General features: G+C 45.6%; 1 protein-coding gene across 1 annotated transcript; it reads right to left on the bottom strand.

The window, feature by feature from the left end:
- Window positions 1-227: 227 nt before the first annotated feature.
- On the bottom strand, window positions 228-18,649 carry LOC139047421 (uncharacterized). Its single transcript, XM_070521248.1, has 5 exons — window positions 18,544-18,649; window positions 15,033-15,162; window positions 9,010-9,162; window positions 7,416-7,547; window positions 228-703 (listed from the first exon to the last, which is right to left on the bottom strand). Exons 2-5 carry the CDS (start codon window positions 15,141-15,143, stop codon window positions 560-562), a joined length of 540 nt encoding a protein of 179 aa, XP_070377349.1. The 5' UTR covers window positions 15,144-15,162; window positions 18,544-18,649; the 3' UTR covers window positions 228-559.
- Between the last annotated feature and the right edge of the window lie 1,429 nt (window positions 18,650-20,078).

The raw sequence follows: 20,078 nt of genomic DNA on the forward strand, positions 1-20,078 counted from the left end.
CAGAATGCCGTTCACCAGTCCATTTTTTTTAATTTTGTGACACACCGTTTTGCTTAGGTAAGTGAAAGGTATTTGAAAAAATGGTCAGCATATGGCTGGAACCTGAGGGAAACAAGACTAATAATGCTTGGACGGCCACCACCGTGGCACAGTTTAACATTCAAATATGCCTATTTGGAGCAACATGTATTGAACAACGGCTTTGCCCATTGCAGATAAAGTCAATGTGAATGGGGCAATAGGGAAAAAGAGCACTCTTATTGCATGAAGACAGAGAAAAAGAGGCAAACACACAAACAAAACGAAGCACACAAGTGTGTTTTTCGGTCGCGGTCCCTCACACAAGCACTTGTCCTTGAGCTTACCTTCACCACAGTTTTTTTTTTGTTTCACACCAAACTACAGCCACTATTGGCTCCAGGCTAAATTACTCAACCCTTAGCGTCAACGACAGGAACCCTTCACTTTACATATTTTTTTTTGCTCGTGCTCTTCGCATGCATTGCAGTTGAAAAAAAAAGTGCCGTGAATGGCCTCCAGGACAGCCTCACTACGTTGTTTAGGCAGCCTCGATTTGGTCTCTGATAGCTTTGAGTCGTGCGAATTTTTGGACGTCGCACGTGCCGTCGAAGTCATCCATCTCAACGTTGTACGCTGCAATGCCGGAGTAGTTCTTGGGCAATATCTCGAGTCTTGACTTAGCCTGCATGGAACGGCACGTGGTTGAAATTATTGGGAGAGAAATATGCCTATTTGACGAATTCTCGCTGAATAATCAATACTAGCTGAGCACACGGCCGGTTCTTAAGGTACTCCTACGCTGATCGCAACGGTTCAGAGCGTGGTTTAGGCTAGTGCCAGAGAAGGCTTGAAAAAGGTTCAAGTTTAAGTAGCTTATCATTGCAATATATGAGACCAGAAGCAGGAAAGCTTTGGCACTTTCAAGATTTCACCAAATATACCAGATGATCTAATGGGGCAGTCGCCGTGGTAGGTACCGTGAGAGGAACTGAAGTTGGAGCAACCACGTGACCAGAAATTGTGTGAGGTCTAAGAGCTGGGCTAGTAGGTTTGCATCCATCATGAGTAAAGCAGCGCAAAAGCGAGAAGAACAAATATGGTAGTAGTCTGTCCATGGCTTCTCGCGCGACTTTTCACATTATGGACCTGAACTCGATTTGGGCAGCAGTCTCCTGCCTAAAGAGAGATCTAGTGCCTCTGAATGTTCTGAGACGGATATTGGGTGCTCGGATAGAACCAGCAGAACGCATTCCGAACGCTCAAATTCGTCCTGTGAAATGTAACGCGCTTGACGAGCGCGCTACTTTGGCTCGAAATAGACGAACCAAATCGACGTTTGTCATGTGGCAGTTAACAGACATGCATGCTCGTGTTAGTTGGTTGTACATAAAGGGTGTTAAGGCTTAAAGGTACTCTAAATTATTTCCGCTCCGTTTCACAAATGTTCTTTCTACGATGGGTGACGCAGTTTTAAGGCCTGCGGCCACATCACTTGTCTGTCAAACGGCATCTCAAAAACCAGGAATGCTCCCCACTTGATATGATTTGGACCCAGTAACCACACATAATTTGGATGAAGGAAAGAGAATTAATTTTTTGGGATTTTACGTTTTTTTTGGCCGTCACAAAAATGCGAACCCTCACCCTTCAAGATGACGTTCACGCACGCATTTAACGATGAGTCATCATGCCGTATGAAACTGAATTGCTTTCGTAATAGCAGGAGACTGCCCAGTTCCAAAAGAAATAGAACAAGGTTGCCCGCCAATCCATCTGGCACTGGCTGCTCGAATCTGACGTGGAAAGTAGATTTATTTGCGCGGAATATTTTTTTATAACAGTATATGGTTATCGAGCCCCGTCGGCCACATATGCGACATTGCTCTGCCAATAGATCCTTACTGAGGATGTGTTGCCAACACATCCTAGAGCCCTGTACCCTAAATATACTTCAATCTGCTTAAATTGTTCAGGTTCAATTTACGTATTTAAATACAAGTACACGTGTACGTATATTTATCGTGCGACAATGGTTCGCCGCCTAACAAATGTAATCGCACAGCGTGGGACGCACCTGCATGTATCCGAAGTTTCTGGAAAGTTATCGATGCTTCTATCCGATGTCTGTTGTCGCCGAACCTTATGTTATCTGATTTCGTCACCTGCCGCGAATGGTGTAGAACTTTGTGGAAGGCACGCGGGTCCGAACGATTAGTCTGGAACATTCGACGACTGCTCTATAAAAGCCGATGCGCTTGACCCACTGATCAGGTTTTCGACGATCACCGAGCGTGTTCGCCGCTATCGTTGTGGTATAAGTGTAGCCTGTTTTGTGGGCACAGGTTCGCCCTATAAAAGTTAGTTTTGTCGTTCACAGTATTGATACTGTGTTCCTTGACGTCACGACCACGTGACAATATGCGTGAAATTTAATCTTGCAATGTGGTGACGTGTTGACAGAAGGCTAGAAAATCGAGCCTAGAAATGTTAGAAAAGGTCCTGTGATGTCTATGACACACAGCAATATGCGCCTTTCCTCAATATCAAGTTAGTATTGTTTATATAATTCTTGAGAAAAGCTTCCTATATATAGATGAGTTTGAAGCGGTAACGCGTAATAAGGCTTTGTAGTATAGCAGCTCCTTTTATTCAGGAATCACCGCAAGAGCTAATCCCACGTCTCTGTTTGCTGAGGGGCATTGCAGTCGATAAGGTTCCAGTTTTCTATTTTACCGAAACGATGAAAGGAATAAAAAATGCGAAATATTGACGAAATGTTTTTTAGTGACTGATGCTTTAAGTTTATTATCCTTAGGCCTTAAGCTTAATACCTCAAGCCTTAATAACTGGGGATTTAAGGTTAATGTCATGACCAATTACAATTTGCTAAGTACATGTGAAACGCCGAAATACCACATCCAAACAAGAGCTGCTAAATTAAGCAAAACGTATCCTACCGACTTTATGAACGAAAATTTTGATTTAGTTCTGCCCCATTTATAAAATACTGGTGAAACTTGGTAACATTATTAAATATATACAAATGCACAATAGTAAGAAACCAGCAACCTCAGTTATATAACTGAATCTGTTAGATATTCTTAAGCGAACACCTTATGGTATATTAGTTTGTTATTGTTGTTGTTAGTTGTTGTTAGTTGTTATTGTTGTTGTTGTTAGTTGGTATATAGCTGGGGATTTAAGGTTAAGTCACGACGAACTACAATTTGCTAAGTACATGTGAAACGCAGAAATACCACACCAAACAAGAGCTGCTAAATTAAATATCATGTATTCTACCGGCTCTATGAATGAAAATCTTCATTTAGTTTTGCATCATTTATAAAAAAAATCTGGTGAAACTTGGTAACTTTATTAAAAATTTACAAATGCACAATACAACAAAACCTGCTACCTCAGTTATATAACTGAGTCTGTTAGATATTCTTGAGCGAACATCTTATGGTATATTAGTTTGTTCACAGAATAATGGAAATTGACACAAGACGCTTACGCAAAGATTTTCAATATATCCTGCTATGATATGATTGGAATACTTGTAAGCAAAGTATAATATATCTGTTTTCTCTGCTTTAAATGTCTCAATGACTGAACCTTACAAAATTTAGATTTCTTTTTATTGCTAGGTGCGATGGTTTCAAACATGGCGTTGCGGTTTTCTCAAATTTTGTTATTATTATATATGATTAAATGGAAACTGCTGGGCAAGATTAAAGATCTGGCGCGGGCTGCTGTTATATTTAAAATATTCCTTTATATTCAGCGAACACCGTAAAACTCGGTTCAGTGGATGCCGAAAAGCACTAATTTTCCGTGACAACGCATTTAAATAGGTGTTCTTGCCGTGAAGCGCCTCAGAGGGGTCCTAAACCTCCTTTCGGCCTCGGCGAAAAAATAAAGGCCGCCCATAGCGTTCGCGGCACCGAACATCTCAACCAAATTTGATCGTCGTGTGCGGCCCACGGAGCTAGCAAGCGGAGCGCGAAGCTACCTTTTCCCGGATCACTGTCTTTTCGACATAGGCCTTCTCCTCCCTTTTTTCGGGCTACCTCTTGTTACTCTAGGCTCGCAGGAAATACAATATTGAATAGAATCACAGGCAACGCAAAGATTCCCTTTGGCGGCTGCTATTGGCCATAGGATGACATCAATCACGAAGGGCGCTTGGACCAGTGCATTTCTTTGTAATTTTAATGCGTATATTTGTTGACGGAGTTTAAGAAAGAGGCTTAAGAGAAAAGAAATCAGTTTCGATTTTCGGTGGGAATGGCACACTTCCGAATGGTCGACTATCGTACTATCGGTGACTCTCATCTACTAAACATCGGTCGCGCCTGGCTGCGTGGGAATGAAACTTCGGCCGCAATGCTTATCAGTGACGTAGCCGCACGTCACGTTGATTCCTGTTTGCTTTGAAAGCTAAACTAGTCTCGAACCACGCGAAACATGATGTGAGACCAGACGTAGGCTTGCCAGCGCGCTCTCATTCCTGGCCGCTCCTGGCTAGACGTCTTGGCAGACTTCGCTTCTTGTCGACTTATTGCGGAAGTTGCGAAAATTGGACGCCATAATTGACCTTCGGTTCAGCTGGCACAGGACAAAGCTGGTCCGCACCACATGATTCGACCAGACTGGGGCGCAGGAGCCCGCTGTTGAGCGTTGTCGTGCACAGAGTTAGCTATAACAGTTGCATGTAGTTGCTTCTGCAGCCTAGCATAAGTACCACGGCCGCCGCGTGGGGTCGCGACGAGTGCCCTAGTTGAGTCGGTGCGGCTCGTTGAGGACAACGGCGTGTTCTAACTGATATCTGCGGGCGACGCGACTCGAGGCCCGAGCGCCAGCATTGACGAAAGGGTCGTCTACCATGTAGGTGTTGCCATCATGGCCGAGGCTCCTTACGTTGGGAGTCCTTTTGACGCGACTCCGTAGTGCGGCATTCATTCCTAAGCCGATGTACAGTCGCGTGCAAATGTTTAGGGTCAAAACGTGCGGCAATTCTTGTGTGTGTATTTTCTTTAATTTTCTGCCTCCTGGGCATTCGGGCTGAACTCTAGAGCGCAGGCCTACGTGCACGTGTTTGACTTATACAAACTATTAGAAAAATCCAGGCCGCTGAGCTGGCTTAGAAGAGGTTTAATTTCTTGCGGATACCGTTGTCTCCAAACTATTTCTCGCGACTGTACGCGATGGCGGCATACTCGTACAAGCGAACACGAAGATGAAATTTGTTCGACCATTGGAAATTATGTTAATAACTTATGTTATTGGTTTATGTTATTGATTTAACTTATTGATCATATTACAGATAAGTGGGAAAGGAAATGCGCTACTCATGTCACTCGGTGCGAGAACAGCCGCGGGTAGCTATTTGGTACACAGTTGCACAGCAAAGGGACGAGACAACCTGAACCCAACCGCAAGCTTAGGTTGTAGCCCCTGAGCTTGGCGCGTTGCAGTCGGCAACATGGGAAGTAGTGGCGTCTGTGCGAACATCGAAAATCAAATTGGAACTGCGCGCCATGGTGACAATCCGTTCGCGTGGCGTTGTGGGGACCACCACGCTTTGCCCTAGCCTTCGCAGTTTAAATCATTTGAGAAAGAGCGGGAACACCGCAAGGGGTTCAAAGACGATCTTTGATTGCCTACAACTAAGCTTTTGCCGAATGCAATGAAGTACTTTTTTGCTGCAAAAATATATCTGAAATAGTATCTTTTACCGTAAAACGTAATTCTCAAATTCGATAAAGAATGGTTCAGAGCCCCTTTATTAGATTACTGTAATGAACACCAGTGTCTCGGAACGGAACAAAAAAAAAAGAAACAAAACGATACTTTTGAGTGGAACAAAAACGTAAGAGAAACGTGACATATCATTTTGTTCCGGAGTGAGACAAATATTTTTTATCCGTTTCCGGTTCGCGGCGAAAGTCGGCAATCGGAAACAACCAAAGCTAATCAAAGTTAGCAATAGCGCGTATCTCAGGTAGGGATAGTGCGAGTAAGAGCCGGTCGAACGCTCTATTCAGCTGAGTCGCTCGGTGCATTACGAGATTGGCATCGCACTGAAGCCCGGGGCTTGCGCGCTGAAGAGCTTATGGTGTCGTTTTCTGCGGCTTCAATGCTTTGTTACGTAAGTTTTATTGTTTGTTTAAGCTCGTAAAAGTCCCTATTATTGAAACAGCGGCCTTGCATTTTGGCAAGTACACTCGATGACGCGCAGCTTTTGAGGAGATGCTCAGTGCCGTCACTCAAGGCACTGAGCGTGATCTTAGAATTCATAATTCACACATTGACAAAACTACGAGGGCGAGTCATGAGACATCTGCCACTGTTTTTACTAGCCAATACAAAGTACATAAAGGTAACTCCAAATATACCTATTAGTTTACGTACTTTACACTATTTTTCCATGTAGTCCCCGCACCCCTTCAGACATGTGTCCTATGGCAGCCGTAAACTTGAGGTGCCGCTGTCGTCAGTCAGCGATGCACGCGGCCTCCTCGAAGGCTCATCGTCATGCAAGTCTTCACGGGTTTTCGCGAACTGACAACACCGCCACCTCACGCTTCCGACAGTGAGACACCTTTCCCCATATATGGGCTGCATTTGCCTGCGGATTTCGATGGGCGTTAGTTCCTTGCTCCAAGGAAAATTAATCACACTTTGTTGCTTGTACGCCGCGGACGTGTGAAGCACAACCGCCATCTTCGAAAACTGGCTGCAGTGCCGTGCCGCAGAGCTGCCGGCCGATAAGGACGAGCTGGTCCAAGAAAGGTCAACTGCTGAGAATGGATATGCTGACTTTGCATTTAGAGCTCCAATTTGGCTAAAGATGAAGGGCGGTGGGGAAGACTTCTTAAATCGCCCTATGTGCAACACTGAGCATCCTTGCTTCGAACATTTTTGCATGCGAACCAAAATCGTTATGAAGCATTAGGGATACGTTTTTTTTTCGTTCAGGAGTAGAACCGGAACGGCACATTTAATTTCAGGGCAATGAAAGTGAAACCTGAACGAAAAACGTTTCGTTCAGACACCCTGACGAGCACTCTCCCTAGCTAGACAGGACTCAAGCCGCTCTACGGAACACGTCGTTAAAAGCTTATGGCGAGACTCTTGTCGTTACGTTCTTGACACGCCGCGGTTACTTGAGCACTGTGCCGGTTCTGGTGTTGAGCATGCCGTTGCAAGTTCAATTACCAGAAAGTCGCGCCCATTCTGAATAAAATTTCTGAAAAAGTCTGTTCCAACTGGAAATGCTTTTCTTGACATCGATAAAAACTTATTGAGGACCCTTTTAGCTTGACGGATATTGGGTCATTGGTACAGTACCGAGCGTTATTAGAAGACAACGATGGTACATGGGCGTTCACCTTTTTCTTTATCTGCTTGGTGTCGTCGAAAAAGACCAGGGTATTTTTGTCCCAAGCTTGAACTGTTGCATCGACTTTGTTGAAGACGCCACCCGTGCGTAGTTCACACTCTCCAGCTTCGCACTTGCATACCTGAAAATGCAAGCAAGACAAAATTATATCGACTGAAATACAGGCGACCTTCGAGTAATGGAAGATTTCGTCACTATAGGGGACGTGAGTTCCCGATTAACAGTTGGCGCCGGGACCTATTGTCTTCTGGTGCTTACTGACACTGAAGCACCGTTCGTTGCTCAACCACATCGCAAGGCTGGCACCGTCCGCTTGCAGGGCGCATTGACAAAGTCATCCCCCACGTGTGCTGATCATCGCAAGGCAGAGCGGAGGGCTCCAACATGGTTATACATGATAAAAAATAGCAGGCTTTAAGTGCACTAATGGCTGCCTCTAACCCACTTGAACAGTCATGTAGTGATGGCCCTTTCAACACGAACTGTGCGCATCAAGTAATGCGACGGCATAGATCATGTCATTTGCTCTGAAGCAGTTCGTTGCCACCAACGGACGTGTTGCTCTGCATAATACGGCCTCCAGTGGCGTTGATTGCGCTTCACGGTGAAATTCGGCCCGCTATCCTGTTTACTCCCACGATAAACAGTAGGAGCCTACCGCCGGCGCGCATATGAGAAAAATTGACGCCGCATGGGGGCCATGACGTTTTCGGGGTCCCGTGACCGCTCTCTGCTGCTTGCAGTATACGAGATCAGGCGGCGTGCTTGTAAGCAACGCCAGATCTCGGAGGTCGTGTTTAAACACAGCAGCTTTCTCCAGCATCCACTTTTGCCGCTTCATAGGACGAGTAGCACTACTAAGGGGCGGCACAGTATGCAGCCGAAGTGGTCGCGTGCTGAAAGGGCAACCCGAATAAAGGAACTTACTTCCCTGCCACACATTGCCTCGGCACACACACACTAAGCTTAAAAAGCGAATTTTGATGCATCAGTTTTGTCGCGGTCAACACTGGCGGCTGTTACTGCGTGATATTGCTGCGTGATGTTACTGCTTGATGTTCTCAGAATACTTGGGCTAAAAATACACCACGTGTAATGTACGAGAACATTTATTATGCCATTCATATTACTTGTCACTCTTACGTACTTCTTACTAAATATTCTCTACGTTACTGTAAAGTTGTTTCTTTTGTGCCCATGTGTACTGAAAAGGAAAGATGCATGCAGGAATTTCAGTTGCTGATCCAGTTCGACCCCTGTTGCATTTACGTTCTCTCTTTCTTTCAATCCTATCTTTATGCTATGCAGATAAGGGCTCCGGAGCGCCTAAGTGAAATGCTCTCACTTTTTCACGAGTAAGCCTCCATCGTAATGATGGAAATGGGCAGAGGTTGAAGACCAACTATATCGTCAACTGCTGTAGTGACTGCAAACTTTCCGTTTCCCTTCTCGACTTTCTTTCCTCCACATTTACGAAAATGGTTGCAAACTGATCCGTATTTCCCTGCGATGTATATACAGATCGTATAATACAATAGAATAAGTACATATAGCTGGTATTAATATCGGGACGTTGCACTCACCGATGGGTAGTCCAAGGGGACACTTTTTATAGCGATGCCCACCTGGCCATCCTTGGTCCAATAACCGCGTGCGAACAGACCCAACGAGAGCATCAGATAATGTCCTTTCATGGTAAAGGATTCCAGGGAACTCATATGGCCCGCGACATCCGCCTGTAGGCACAGTGTGAAGATACAATCGCCGAGCGATGCACACATTGAAGTATTGGTCTCATGCGAACTCATAATTTTGCACTCCTTTACCCATCCTGCTATTAACAAAACGCAGATCGAACAGGAGCTTTCTGGAAGGAACACTTTGGAGGTCTGAATGGCATAATTCCATTACATAAAATGGATACATTATGTCGTTATTATTAACAAAGTGGATTAGCGAACGATTTACAGTGCTGATTTGTGATAGAAATTTGCATGGTTAATCTGAGAAATCACTGACAAAGACTCTTATGAAATCATTAAATTTTAGTTATTCAATAGATGCTTATGCCATACAATGTGTGCACACAACTGCCAGTGTTTATTTGCTTTCTGTTTCTTTTTCTTTAGTAAAGGTTCCCTGTCTATTAGTTCAAAGGACAAATATGTGTGGTTCTTAAGATTACGTTCGTCGAGTAGTCCAAATTGTAAGAGTCAAGAGGCCTTCGAGGTCAGCAAGGAAAAGACGGGGAGAGAAATACCAAGAAACTTATATTGTAACAGAAGAATAGCGAGCTACTCGAACGCAAGGCGTTAGGTACAGGAGAGCAATGCGAAGCGTCGCTACACAACGTTCGTTCGGGTATTGCATGCTGGGGATTCGTCGTTCTATGAAACTGACGTGACATCACTCGATGAATCGACCCAGGAGACACGGCAGGTCGGCATCTGCTGGGAGACGAGAGCGGAAAGCCTGTCGCTTCCAGGTTACATTGGGCGTTGTCGCGCGACCGGGTCACAAAAATAGGTGGCATTTCGAACGTTGGCGTCCGACCAAGCCAAAGCGTCTTCGCTGCTCTCTTCAGCGGAATCTCCGCTAGGCGATCCCGCAACTGGACAACATGCTCCTTGTTATCAGGTCAAGTGCGTATCTTGTTCTGAATGCGTTAAACGTAGTGAGATAATGTCGGACATGGCGGCAATATAAGAACTCGTAGGGAGAGAGTCCTAATTTGATGTGGAGCATCCGGATATGCGAACAGGATATGGTTAAGGTATATCTGTGACGGCGCATTGGCTGCTATTGGCATATATTTCACAGAACATTCGTTTCTGCACCCCATTGAAACGATGTACGAGGCCATTGTACAGACTCTAAAAACAAAGAGAGTTCCGGAAACTCCCTTCGATGAGGTATCTTCTGGTCCCACATTTCACTCCCTTTTCGTGAGTAGATCGAGTACCCTTGAGAGAGAGTAGAATAATTCCCCAGACAGAGTTTTAAAACTCCACCACAAGGGAGTGCCAGTACTCTTCCGTAGAGTGCTAATACTTTCCCTATAAGGGTAATATCACTCACCCAGGCAAAGTGGTTCTACTACTCCCCACCAAGTGTTCCTACTCAAGGCGGTGGTGCCGGCGTCTGCGGTTGGCACGCTTTTCCTTACTTAGCTTGCGGTGGCTCGTCAAAAATCGTGGCGGCATGCAATGGAAGCCTAAGAATGACGCTGAAACGTAACCTCAGCAAAAAAGATTTGGCAGAAAGAGGTCGTCAACAAGTCGAAAGTGCTCGAGAACGTTACACGGCCAAGCAAAAACTTTTATTATACACGATTAAACCCGTGCTATCCGGCAGGTTCGAGTGGCCAGAGCCTGAGCGATGGGCGGCAGCCATGTTTTATTCCTTTCCTAACGGGGCAACTTGCGGCTATACAGAAGAAAATTCGGTTTCGTTCGGCATATTAATGCATCTTTATTACCTACACATCACTTTGCCGCGTAAGGTTTTGCGGTTTTGCGACGTCGCATTATAGGCAGGTGAGCTTTTATCCAACAGCAGACGGTTGATGGCGAAAAGAGGTCGAATCGGAAAAAAAAAACAATTAGTCATTTGTTCGATCAAATCATGCATATCCAGGGTGTACACGTCATATCAGATGGGGAGCTATCACGGTTTTCGTGAAGTCGTGTAACAGACAGGTAAAGCGGGAGTGGTCCAAGAAAGCTTTTGACCAATCGTGGAGGGCTGATGGCAGAATTGGAATAGAAAAGTTTCGAATAGTTTTACGTTATAGAGCGCCTATTTCAGCAGCGTTCCATGCACAGTAGACTGCCAAACTGAATAAAACGCGCGCTAAGCACGCTTCGCATAGGCTCGGAATCATGGGCTGCTAAACACACCATTTCATGCGTTCCCTCACCTGAAGTCTTATTGAACATACGATGGTTCTGGCAGCGTTTGTTATATTCAGAATCTCTTGCTTGTAGCAGCAAGTGATAAAATTACATGCAGTTAGTGCGACGACTGACTGTTTCGATTGAGGTCGAGAGACGCAGCGTATTTGCCTAGTCCGTTGTCAATCGCGTTGGATAAACATTGCGATGACTTCCTGGCGATAGCATGTGATACTGCATACGGAGAATGTGCACGTAAGTTACAATGCACTTACCGTCGAGAATTTAATGTTATATCTGACGAACGACGAATGACGGTCCTGTTTGTTTTCGCGGCGACGTGAGATGGCTGACACAAGGCCTTCCTTGGATGGGCTTCTTAGCTGCTCGCTAGACGCATCACTTTGCTCGGGTGCTGTGCTGTTCCACGATGTTGTGCGCGCGCGCGGTGAGGCGACTCGGAGTGAAAAAGTAGAGCGCTGGCTCCACTTCCGATTGCACTGTGGCTGCCTGTTCTCTTTGAAGGAAAACAGGTTTGCTCTTTGCTCAGCGTGCCTCAGTGATACATCACTATGTTCGGGGCCAGCCTCCTACAGTTGAAGCAGGTACTTAGGCTACGTTATGTTCTCTATTGCCCCAATAGTAGAACGGGTATTCTACTCTCTCTCAGAAGGGCGGAGTGAAAAGAACATTTCATTTTCCTTTACCGAGGGAGCGAACAATGTACTTCAGTCCACTCGACAGTTTGAGAGAGTAAAACAATGCTTTGAAGAGTAAATCGGCCCCTTTAAAGCTGCGATACTCTCCCTAGTTTTTGATGTGTATTATTTTGATGTGATATGGGTTTGTAGTTATCTAGTCGAGGGATAGTAAAGGGTTTGTCCGTGCCATTATTTTGAATTATATGTCAGGCTCCCATGGCTTGAAGTATCGTCGAGGGAAGCCAACCCTAGAAAGCATACGTAGTAGCGCCCCTGCCATTGCTTCTATTCTTATTGCTGGCAAAGCCACGGCATCAGCATACTGTTTAGCAAATCGACCATGTCAGAATATCTTTGTTCTCACTCTAGGAACGAGGCACACACATATTTTCTTGATGGCTGTGTATTAATCCGTGGTCTTAGTAGGTGGACTAAGAAGGTGGACTTGGTGCTCTGAATCGGTGCCCATCATTTGGTCATGTTGGTATTGACGATGCCATTGTGGTCACTATGGCATACTATGATTGGCTCAGACCGAACCTGAGCAATATTCTTTGCCAGAGTGAGATCTATGCAAGGCCGTTGGTTTGTGGTTGGAGTCGCACAATGTGTGTGGCAGTCTAAGCCAAATTGGAACATAAATTGTGGAAGCCACTTCCTTTCCGGCCTCGAGATAACGAGGTTTAAGCCGCCGCCTACGACAATCGGCGAGGTGGCGTGTTCCCTAATCCAAGCAAAGAGCGACGACACGAATCTCTCGATGTGGCATTCGGTTGCACCCGGCGATATATATACAAAGTGCATGCCGCGATCCCGTCCGTTGTCCGCACGGCACACACATCGGCACATTTGGTGACACTGTCCTGAGGTGGTTAGGGGAGGTTGCAATGTCGCACGCCCAAATTGTCTGTCCAGAAAGTACCTTTTGAATTTAGGGTGTGCTCATTTGAAGTTGCGCAATATGTCCGCGTGGTACACCCGTCTTTCTGATGCATTCTCCGCCTCACGACGTTGGGCGCCTCGCCTGACTTGCCGCATGCACTTGTTGCTTTTCGTACGCTGTTCATCGGTGGTATTTGCCGCCCACCGCTGCCGATCACATTTTTGTCTTTGTTGTCGTCGTCGGTCTTCGTAGGCGCGCTGCTCCTCGGGAATGCGAACTATACGCGACCTCGCCATGGCGACGATAGAAGACACGCGAAATCGAAAACGAAGAACGACCGCTTGTCTTTGTCGTTTTATTCATGTACACGCGCGGTGAGACTGGCCACCGGAGCCAAGTGGATACGACGCGCATGACGGTGCCGCCTACTCAGCAGATCGGAAGGAAGCGAGATGCCTATGGGCTTAGAACCATGACCAAGAGATGGCGGTGTGAGCGCATATGAGGCCGACGCGGGTTGCATAGCGGTAAATCTTTGATAAACATGTATTGCCTACTTGACGAGTCTGGCGATCTTGAAAATGGTGCCTACTGATAACTAGTTTACTAAACATGAATATGCAAGTGATGAGACAGATAAGGTTTTGCGTGGAATGAAGCGGTTTCTCTTCAACTTAGAGGCCGCATTTTTTCTTACACACGTGTAAATTTCAAGGAAGGTTAGCCACTTAGAGCTTCATTGTAAAGGTGTTGTAAGGAGACTTAAGAGATCTGGAAGCAGCGGTGGGGATTAGAGACGTGACCGGGACAGCAGATGCTATTCCATTAAAACTTCTTTCTGGGCGAGTTGGTGCATACTTGACATAAAAACGTTTACAGCGCAAACACATGCAACCACAAAGTAAGGGACAGGACACAAGCGCTGACTGTCAACTAACGTTTATTAACGGAAGACGGGTGCCTTATATAAGGGGAAAGGCATAAGCGAAAGGGGAAGGGAGTGATACAATCGGGGAAAATGATGATGCGCATCGATAAACGAACGTGCAAGCAGTCAACGCATTCAGGCGCGAAGAAACAAGAAAACGATAAAACTGTTAGTGTTTGTCTAGTTTTATCGTTTTCTTGTTTCTTCGCGCCTGAATGCGTTGACTGCTGGCACGTTCGTTTATCGATGCGCATCATCATTTTCCCCGATTGTATCACTCCCTTCCCCTTTCGCTTATGCCTTTCCCCTTATATAAGGCACCCGTCTTCCGTTAATAAACGTTAGTTGACAGTCAGCGCTTGTGTCCTGTCCCTTACTTTGTGGTTGCATGTGTTTGCGCTGTAAACGTTTTTATGTCAAGATGCTATTCCAGTTAGCAATAACAGGAAAAAATTAACGAAATTAGGCAGTACACCTAGTGGATGTGACCGTTAACCGACGGTCTATTACAGATTTAGAATAGGTACCAAGGAAAGGGAAGTGTAGTGGGCGACGGTAACAAATTTGGTATTGCGAAGCAATGAGGAAATTCACAGGTATAAAATTGTGCCAAGTGGCAGACGACGGAGGTAAGTGGACAATGCAAGGAGATGGCTTCATCTCGTAGGAAACGTAAGTGTGGCGATAATGATCACGATGATGTTGATGACTATAACGAATCGAGTCACCATGCAGGAAATTCAACACCAACTTTAGCTCTCTCTTATGCGCGCATATTATGTCGCGCTATAACCAGAGCCGTTTTATACTTTTGTACTGGCTACAAAACTTCACCACACTGTAGCAGAGCTTCACACGGTGCCAAAAATGACCGCGCAGTGGCGCCACCGGTTCAGAGGTGAGACTGAGCGAGCGGCACAGGCACTTGCCATGCGACACGGCCTCTGGCACAACACAGCTGTCACAATAAGGCGAATACCAAATCGGCGTTGTGTTGGCCTATTGTAACCTCTCATAAATCCATCTCCCAAACAAACAATCGCCCAAACAATGCACTATACTGGCGATAGTAGCCTCCTCATTTGCAGTGGCGCCTCTAGCGGCGGATTCTGTCCCTGTTCGTAGCCAGTAAAAAAGTATCGCCACTGCAATAGCAGTGCCGGCACTTTGGCTGATTATGGGAAAGCGTACGCAGACTCACCAGCGTGATCATGCCGCCCTTTTTGACGTCTGCATTGTCGGGGTTAGGTCCCATGGTGAGGAGCTGGGCTAGGTTGGATGACCTCTCACTGTGAACTTGGATGATGAGCATCGTGATTTCCGGGAAATCGCTGTTGGAAAAGAACAGTTATAATTGTCTTCATCGTGCAGGCATATACGGCTGCATTCTGTCCGTCTTTGACTGTTTGGCGCTGTTCAATCATGTATGAAAAGCCAACCATTGTGCCAATTTCGCAATATAAAGGAACACCGTCATAACGAAACTAGAATACATGGAATACATGTGCATGGGAAAGCAGCGCTCGTTCAAGGCTAAATTCACGGATAAGGACCAAGCTTTTTATTGCTTTTCTACAGTGGTGAGGCGTTCCTTACCAGCAACCTGCATGGGTATTGAGTTTTCCCAGTCTTACGAATTTCCGCATATATGGCTCGCTCATGTGATTGCTGTGGTACGTTTACTCGGGCCCAAGAACACCGCTTTACTGCAGCCGTAGTTAGGACATATGAAGAGATTGCGTCGGGTGTATTTAATCAAGCTTACGTTCGTCCGGTTAACTCGGAAGGTTGCCGCGAGAACTCGGCATTACTCCCCGCAAAGGCCATGCAGACCTTTGCTGCGAACTTTAGAAGTGTGAAGCTGGCATTTCGATTAAAGGAACAGCAATACAGTTAGAGCAATACCAAATCAACTCAGAATAATAGAGTGCCATTTCCCCGCTGTATCTTTATTATTTTAGAGTGGTAAGTCTAGTAAGAAAGAAAAAAAAGGCACAAATATAGTTTTCGAACTTCGTGAGGTATTGCGTTAATGTCCCGTCAAAGATTCCAATGCATACTTTCGTGCAATTTGGCCTTTCTGGCTCAATAATAGCATTTGAAGCTCAACCGGGAAGTTGATCGTTTGCCTTTTTGAAATGCGGTGAGGTTCATTTTTTACACATAAAACATTGAACTATGCCACAGCAGAAGACTTCATTGTGAATGAGCTAGTGCGAGATGTGCAGAACGTAATGACTACCTTTCTTTTTTTTAGGCTTATCAAGTCTCTTTTGATGGTACAGCTGGCTTTTTTTTCTGGCACTGTAGAAGTGGGGCGCTATAACGTTAAACTATTCCAAACTTTTTAATTCCATTTCTGCTATCAGCCATCCGAGATTGGTCAAAAACTTTTTTGTACCACCCCCACTTCACCTGTCTGTCACGCGACGTCACGAAAACCGCGAAACCTCCCCATTTGATATGATTTCTACACGCTGATTATGCACGATTTGACCGAAAAGAGAAAAAACATTTATTTCTGATTCGAGGCCTTTTCGCCATTAGCCCCCGGCTATTGGTGAAAAGTTTTCGGACAGCACCCACTTCACCTGCCTGTCACGCGATGGCACAAAACCGCGAAAACTTGCCATGCCAAAGTGACGTGTACGCATTAAAGATGCATTAATATGCCGGACAAAACTGAAATTTCTTCTCAATAGCCGCACGCTGCCCCGTTCCAAAAGGAATAGAAGATGGCTGCCGCCGATCGCTCCGGCACTGGCTACTCGTTCCTGCCGGAGAGCATGGTTTTATTTGCGCATAATAATCTTCTTGCGTGGCCGTGTATCGTTTTGGAGCACTTTCAGCACGTTTACGACCTCATTCTACCAACTCTTCTTTGCTGAGGATTCGTTTTAGCGTGATTCTTAAGCTTCCGTTGCATGCCGCCGCGATTTTTGACCAGCCACCGCAAGCTAACTTAGGGAAAGCGGAACAATCGCAGACGCCGGCACCACCCTTTTCATCTGGTTATCGATTTTCAGTGTACTCGTTCTGCCCCATCGAATCCCTCTCCATTTAAATGTTCGCCTCCCCTCTTGTCAGCCAATTAGATACGACAAGTCGCTCGGTGTAGGCAATGTTATTCGTTTTTCAAGTAAACAAAAGTGACCTCCTATGAACGAGGAGAGCGTTTCATTGGTCTGTTCAGACAACCCTGTGGGTGACCGCCCGGTGCTTGCGTCGGTGGTTACACAAATTTGATGTCAGGAGATTGGAATAAAAATATATTGGAATAGTTTTACGTTATAGGTCCCCTGGTCTACAGTAAGAGTGCTGAAATTGTTTTTGTCTTCAGTGCCCTTTGAAACCCGTAAATCGTATGCCGATAGCGTTGATAGTTGGGCTAGCTGGTACCTATACAGTGACTAAAATTGCGCTTGTCCGTGCTCTTACTTGTAGGTAGTTTTGTCACGCAGTTTGTGCCAACGTGTATTTCAGGTTGCTTTATATTAGTGTGGCGGATTTTTTTCCTAATATCTCCTGCCAGAAATACCGCCACGCTCTACTCCTAGAGCGGGTTTGCTCGAAGTTTGCGGAAGTTACCTTTAGGAAATGTTGAAATACAAAGTCGAATTATTTGCAAAATTTGGTGTAGTCATCTTTCTTACTATATTTACTTTAGCTCACTTAACGCAGTTCACGAACAGGGGCCGTTGGTTTAGAAGATCATGTCTTCTAAGACAGAACCCGCAGGATGACGAAGTTTCCCAAGTTTTGCGAAAAGCTACGTACTCAGCAATTAAGATGTGATACCAGGAGCATGCTGCGGGAGGAGGGGGGGGGGGGGAGTTGCGCTACCGATGAGTTCTGGGAGGACCGAGCTTGTGCCTTACGTTATGCTACGAAAGCTCGAGCCTTTGGAACGCTGTGTGATAAATGTTGGCTCCCCAGCGTCCAACCAGCGCTCCTCGAAGCGAAAAAAAAAAGCTGGCCACGTCCGAGTACCCCGTTTGAATCGTTCAGCACTACACAACGGTGCCGTATTAAAATTTGACCTGGGCTGCATAAGAGTGCGCTCTGTACTTAAGAGCAACACGATTCAATTTTACTTCATCTTTGATGGCGCATATCTAGAAGCTAATTGGAGGTTCATGTCGCGGAGATGTACAACTTGACAGGTAAATCCCCACCCCCACATATCTATTTTGCATTGTTGTTACGCTGCTGCTATGCTAGAAGACGTCGGTTGCTTCCCAGTTTCGAATTGAATTCTGGGGTTTTACGTGCCAAAAGCACAATTTGATCATCAGGCACGCCGTAGTGTGGCTCTCCGGATCAATTTTGATCACCGGAAGACTTTATTTGTTTAGGATTTCATGTTCGCCCTTGCAAGGTTCTGTTCTTGCAGTTCCACTTGCTTGAAATGACATATCAAGTGGCCATATTTTCCCAATGAGATCTTGCTCCCCTCCTCTACTCCCATCACTTCAGCCCACGTGGGCACGGATGGTCAACAGTGCTCAATCAAAAGATGCATTCGCCAACGTCGATGAGAAATGGACTAATCGAAACACTAGCTCCAACGCCACCCATCTCTTGTTCGTTTCCTGATGACAACTTTAAAGTCTCCTTCTGGCTGTGAAGCTGTGTCTTGTAACGTAAACACACATTTAGAATAGCTCACACTGAAATACACACGGAAATGTACAGCTAGTGCCACCACTTACGTTGTTGCCGACTTCGCTGCATTTATCAGCGAGGATCCATCACTGGCGTTAAAAATTCCCAAGAAGCAATGATGCTCTTCCTTTCTTCCTCGGAACACTTCCCCAATGAGCTGCAAAGTTCACTCTGCGTTAGTTGAGACTGCTATAACATCAAGCACGCGTGCACCTGCGAAAGCCCATGTCCTGGTGCGACCCATCGTAGAAAAATAAGTGCTTTCAAATCTTTTTTTTCAACACTGACACGATTATGTAATATATTAATGCCCCACATATCACCATCGTCACCAGCCTGTCTTTATGACTATGGCCTTTCCCAGTGATATCGAAATACCGTTTTTTTTGCGCTAGCTTATTCTAGCTTGCGCCTGCAAATTTCCCAGATTCCTCACCCACCTACATTTATGCCGTCCTCAAGTGTTATTCCCTTCGCTTGGTAGCCATTCTGTAACGGTAATCGTCGGCTGGTTATCTGTACAACGCATTAGTTGCCTGCGCAGCTACATTTTTTTCTCCTAATGTCAAGTAGAATATTGGCTATCCACGTGTGCTCTCTCATATACAACTCTCTCTTCCTTTCTCTTAACCTTGCACCGAACATTTATCGTTCCATAGCGCTTCGCTCGGTCTTGTTCCGAGCTTTTTTGTTAGCCACGAAGTTTTGGCCCCATATGTTGGCATCGGCAGAATCCAACGACTGTACACTTTTCTTTTCGTGGACAGTTGTAAGCTCCATAATATGGTTTGGTAATGCATGGCGTATGAAATACAAGCCATTTTTATTTTTCACTTACTTTTTTCGAATATGAAGGGTCACTTATATTTAATTGACTAAGACAAACGTATACCTGCATAGTCTACTGGCACACTGGCGACGATGAATTGTTGTTCGTATGCCTGGCTATTGAACATACCCCTTTCTTCTGCGTAATATCCATCAAGCCTACCCTTACACATTCTTGATTAAGGTCCTGAGTCATTTTTTTACAATTCATCGCCAGTCGTGATGAAGAAAGCGACATAATCCGCTAAAACAAGGTTTTGAGATATTCGTTTTTGAATCTCACTACTAAGCCTTCCTAGTCAAATAGCTTCCATAGACCAGGTTATGATGTATGCAGTGAAACAGAAGCAGGGTCATGTCATCAGCGATTTGAATGAAATAGTAAAAGCAGCAGACAATTTTGTACGGTGTTCTAGAGTAGCGGGAGGAGCCACGCAACTCTTACTCGAAGTTGTGATGAACGGAATACACAGGCTCACTCATTCTATAACTACCATTCAAGATAGAGGAATGAATGATTGAAACCACGTTTATTTCACATTAAAATGCGCCGAAGACGCTGTGGTGGAAAGGGAAGAGTGTTATTGCAAAAGGGGAAGGGTAAGGCTGCCTCCGTTTTGTTAACGAACGTCCTGGAGGCAGCTAAGTGGGGGCCGCATGGCGCTTGTGGCTGTCGCGGAGCCGATCGCCGACGGGTGGTGCCACCGGGTCCTGTAGGAACAACAGCAGTGCTCGCCAGAGCTCGATGGCATGG

The sequence above is a fragment of the Dermacentor albipictus genome, chromosome 7, assembly GCF_038994185.2.
Source record: "Dermacentor albipictus isolate Rhodes 1998 colony chromosome 7, USDA_Dalb.pri_finalv2, whole genome shotgun sequence".
NCBI classification, from domain to species: domain Eukaryota; kingdom Metazoa; phylum Arthropoda; class Arachnida; order Ixodida; family Ixodidae; genus Dermacentor; species Dermacentor albipictus.

Bases quoted from the DNA above. Each gene is read 5' to 3' on its own strand.
- LOC139047421 (XM_070521248.1), bottom strand. From the start codon at position 15,143: ATGCTCATCATCCAAGTTCACAGTGAGAGGTCATCCAACCTAGCCCAG. The intron at 9,163-15,032 runs GTGAGTCTGCGT...CTGTGCCTACAG, and splicing joins AGGGCGGCATGATCACGCTG to GCGGATGTCGCGGGCCATAT. The intron at 7,548-9,009 runs GTGAGTGCAACG...TTGCATTTTCAG, and splicing joins TCCCCTTGGACTACCCATCG to GTATGCAAGTGCGAAGCTGG.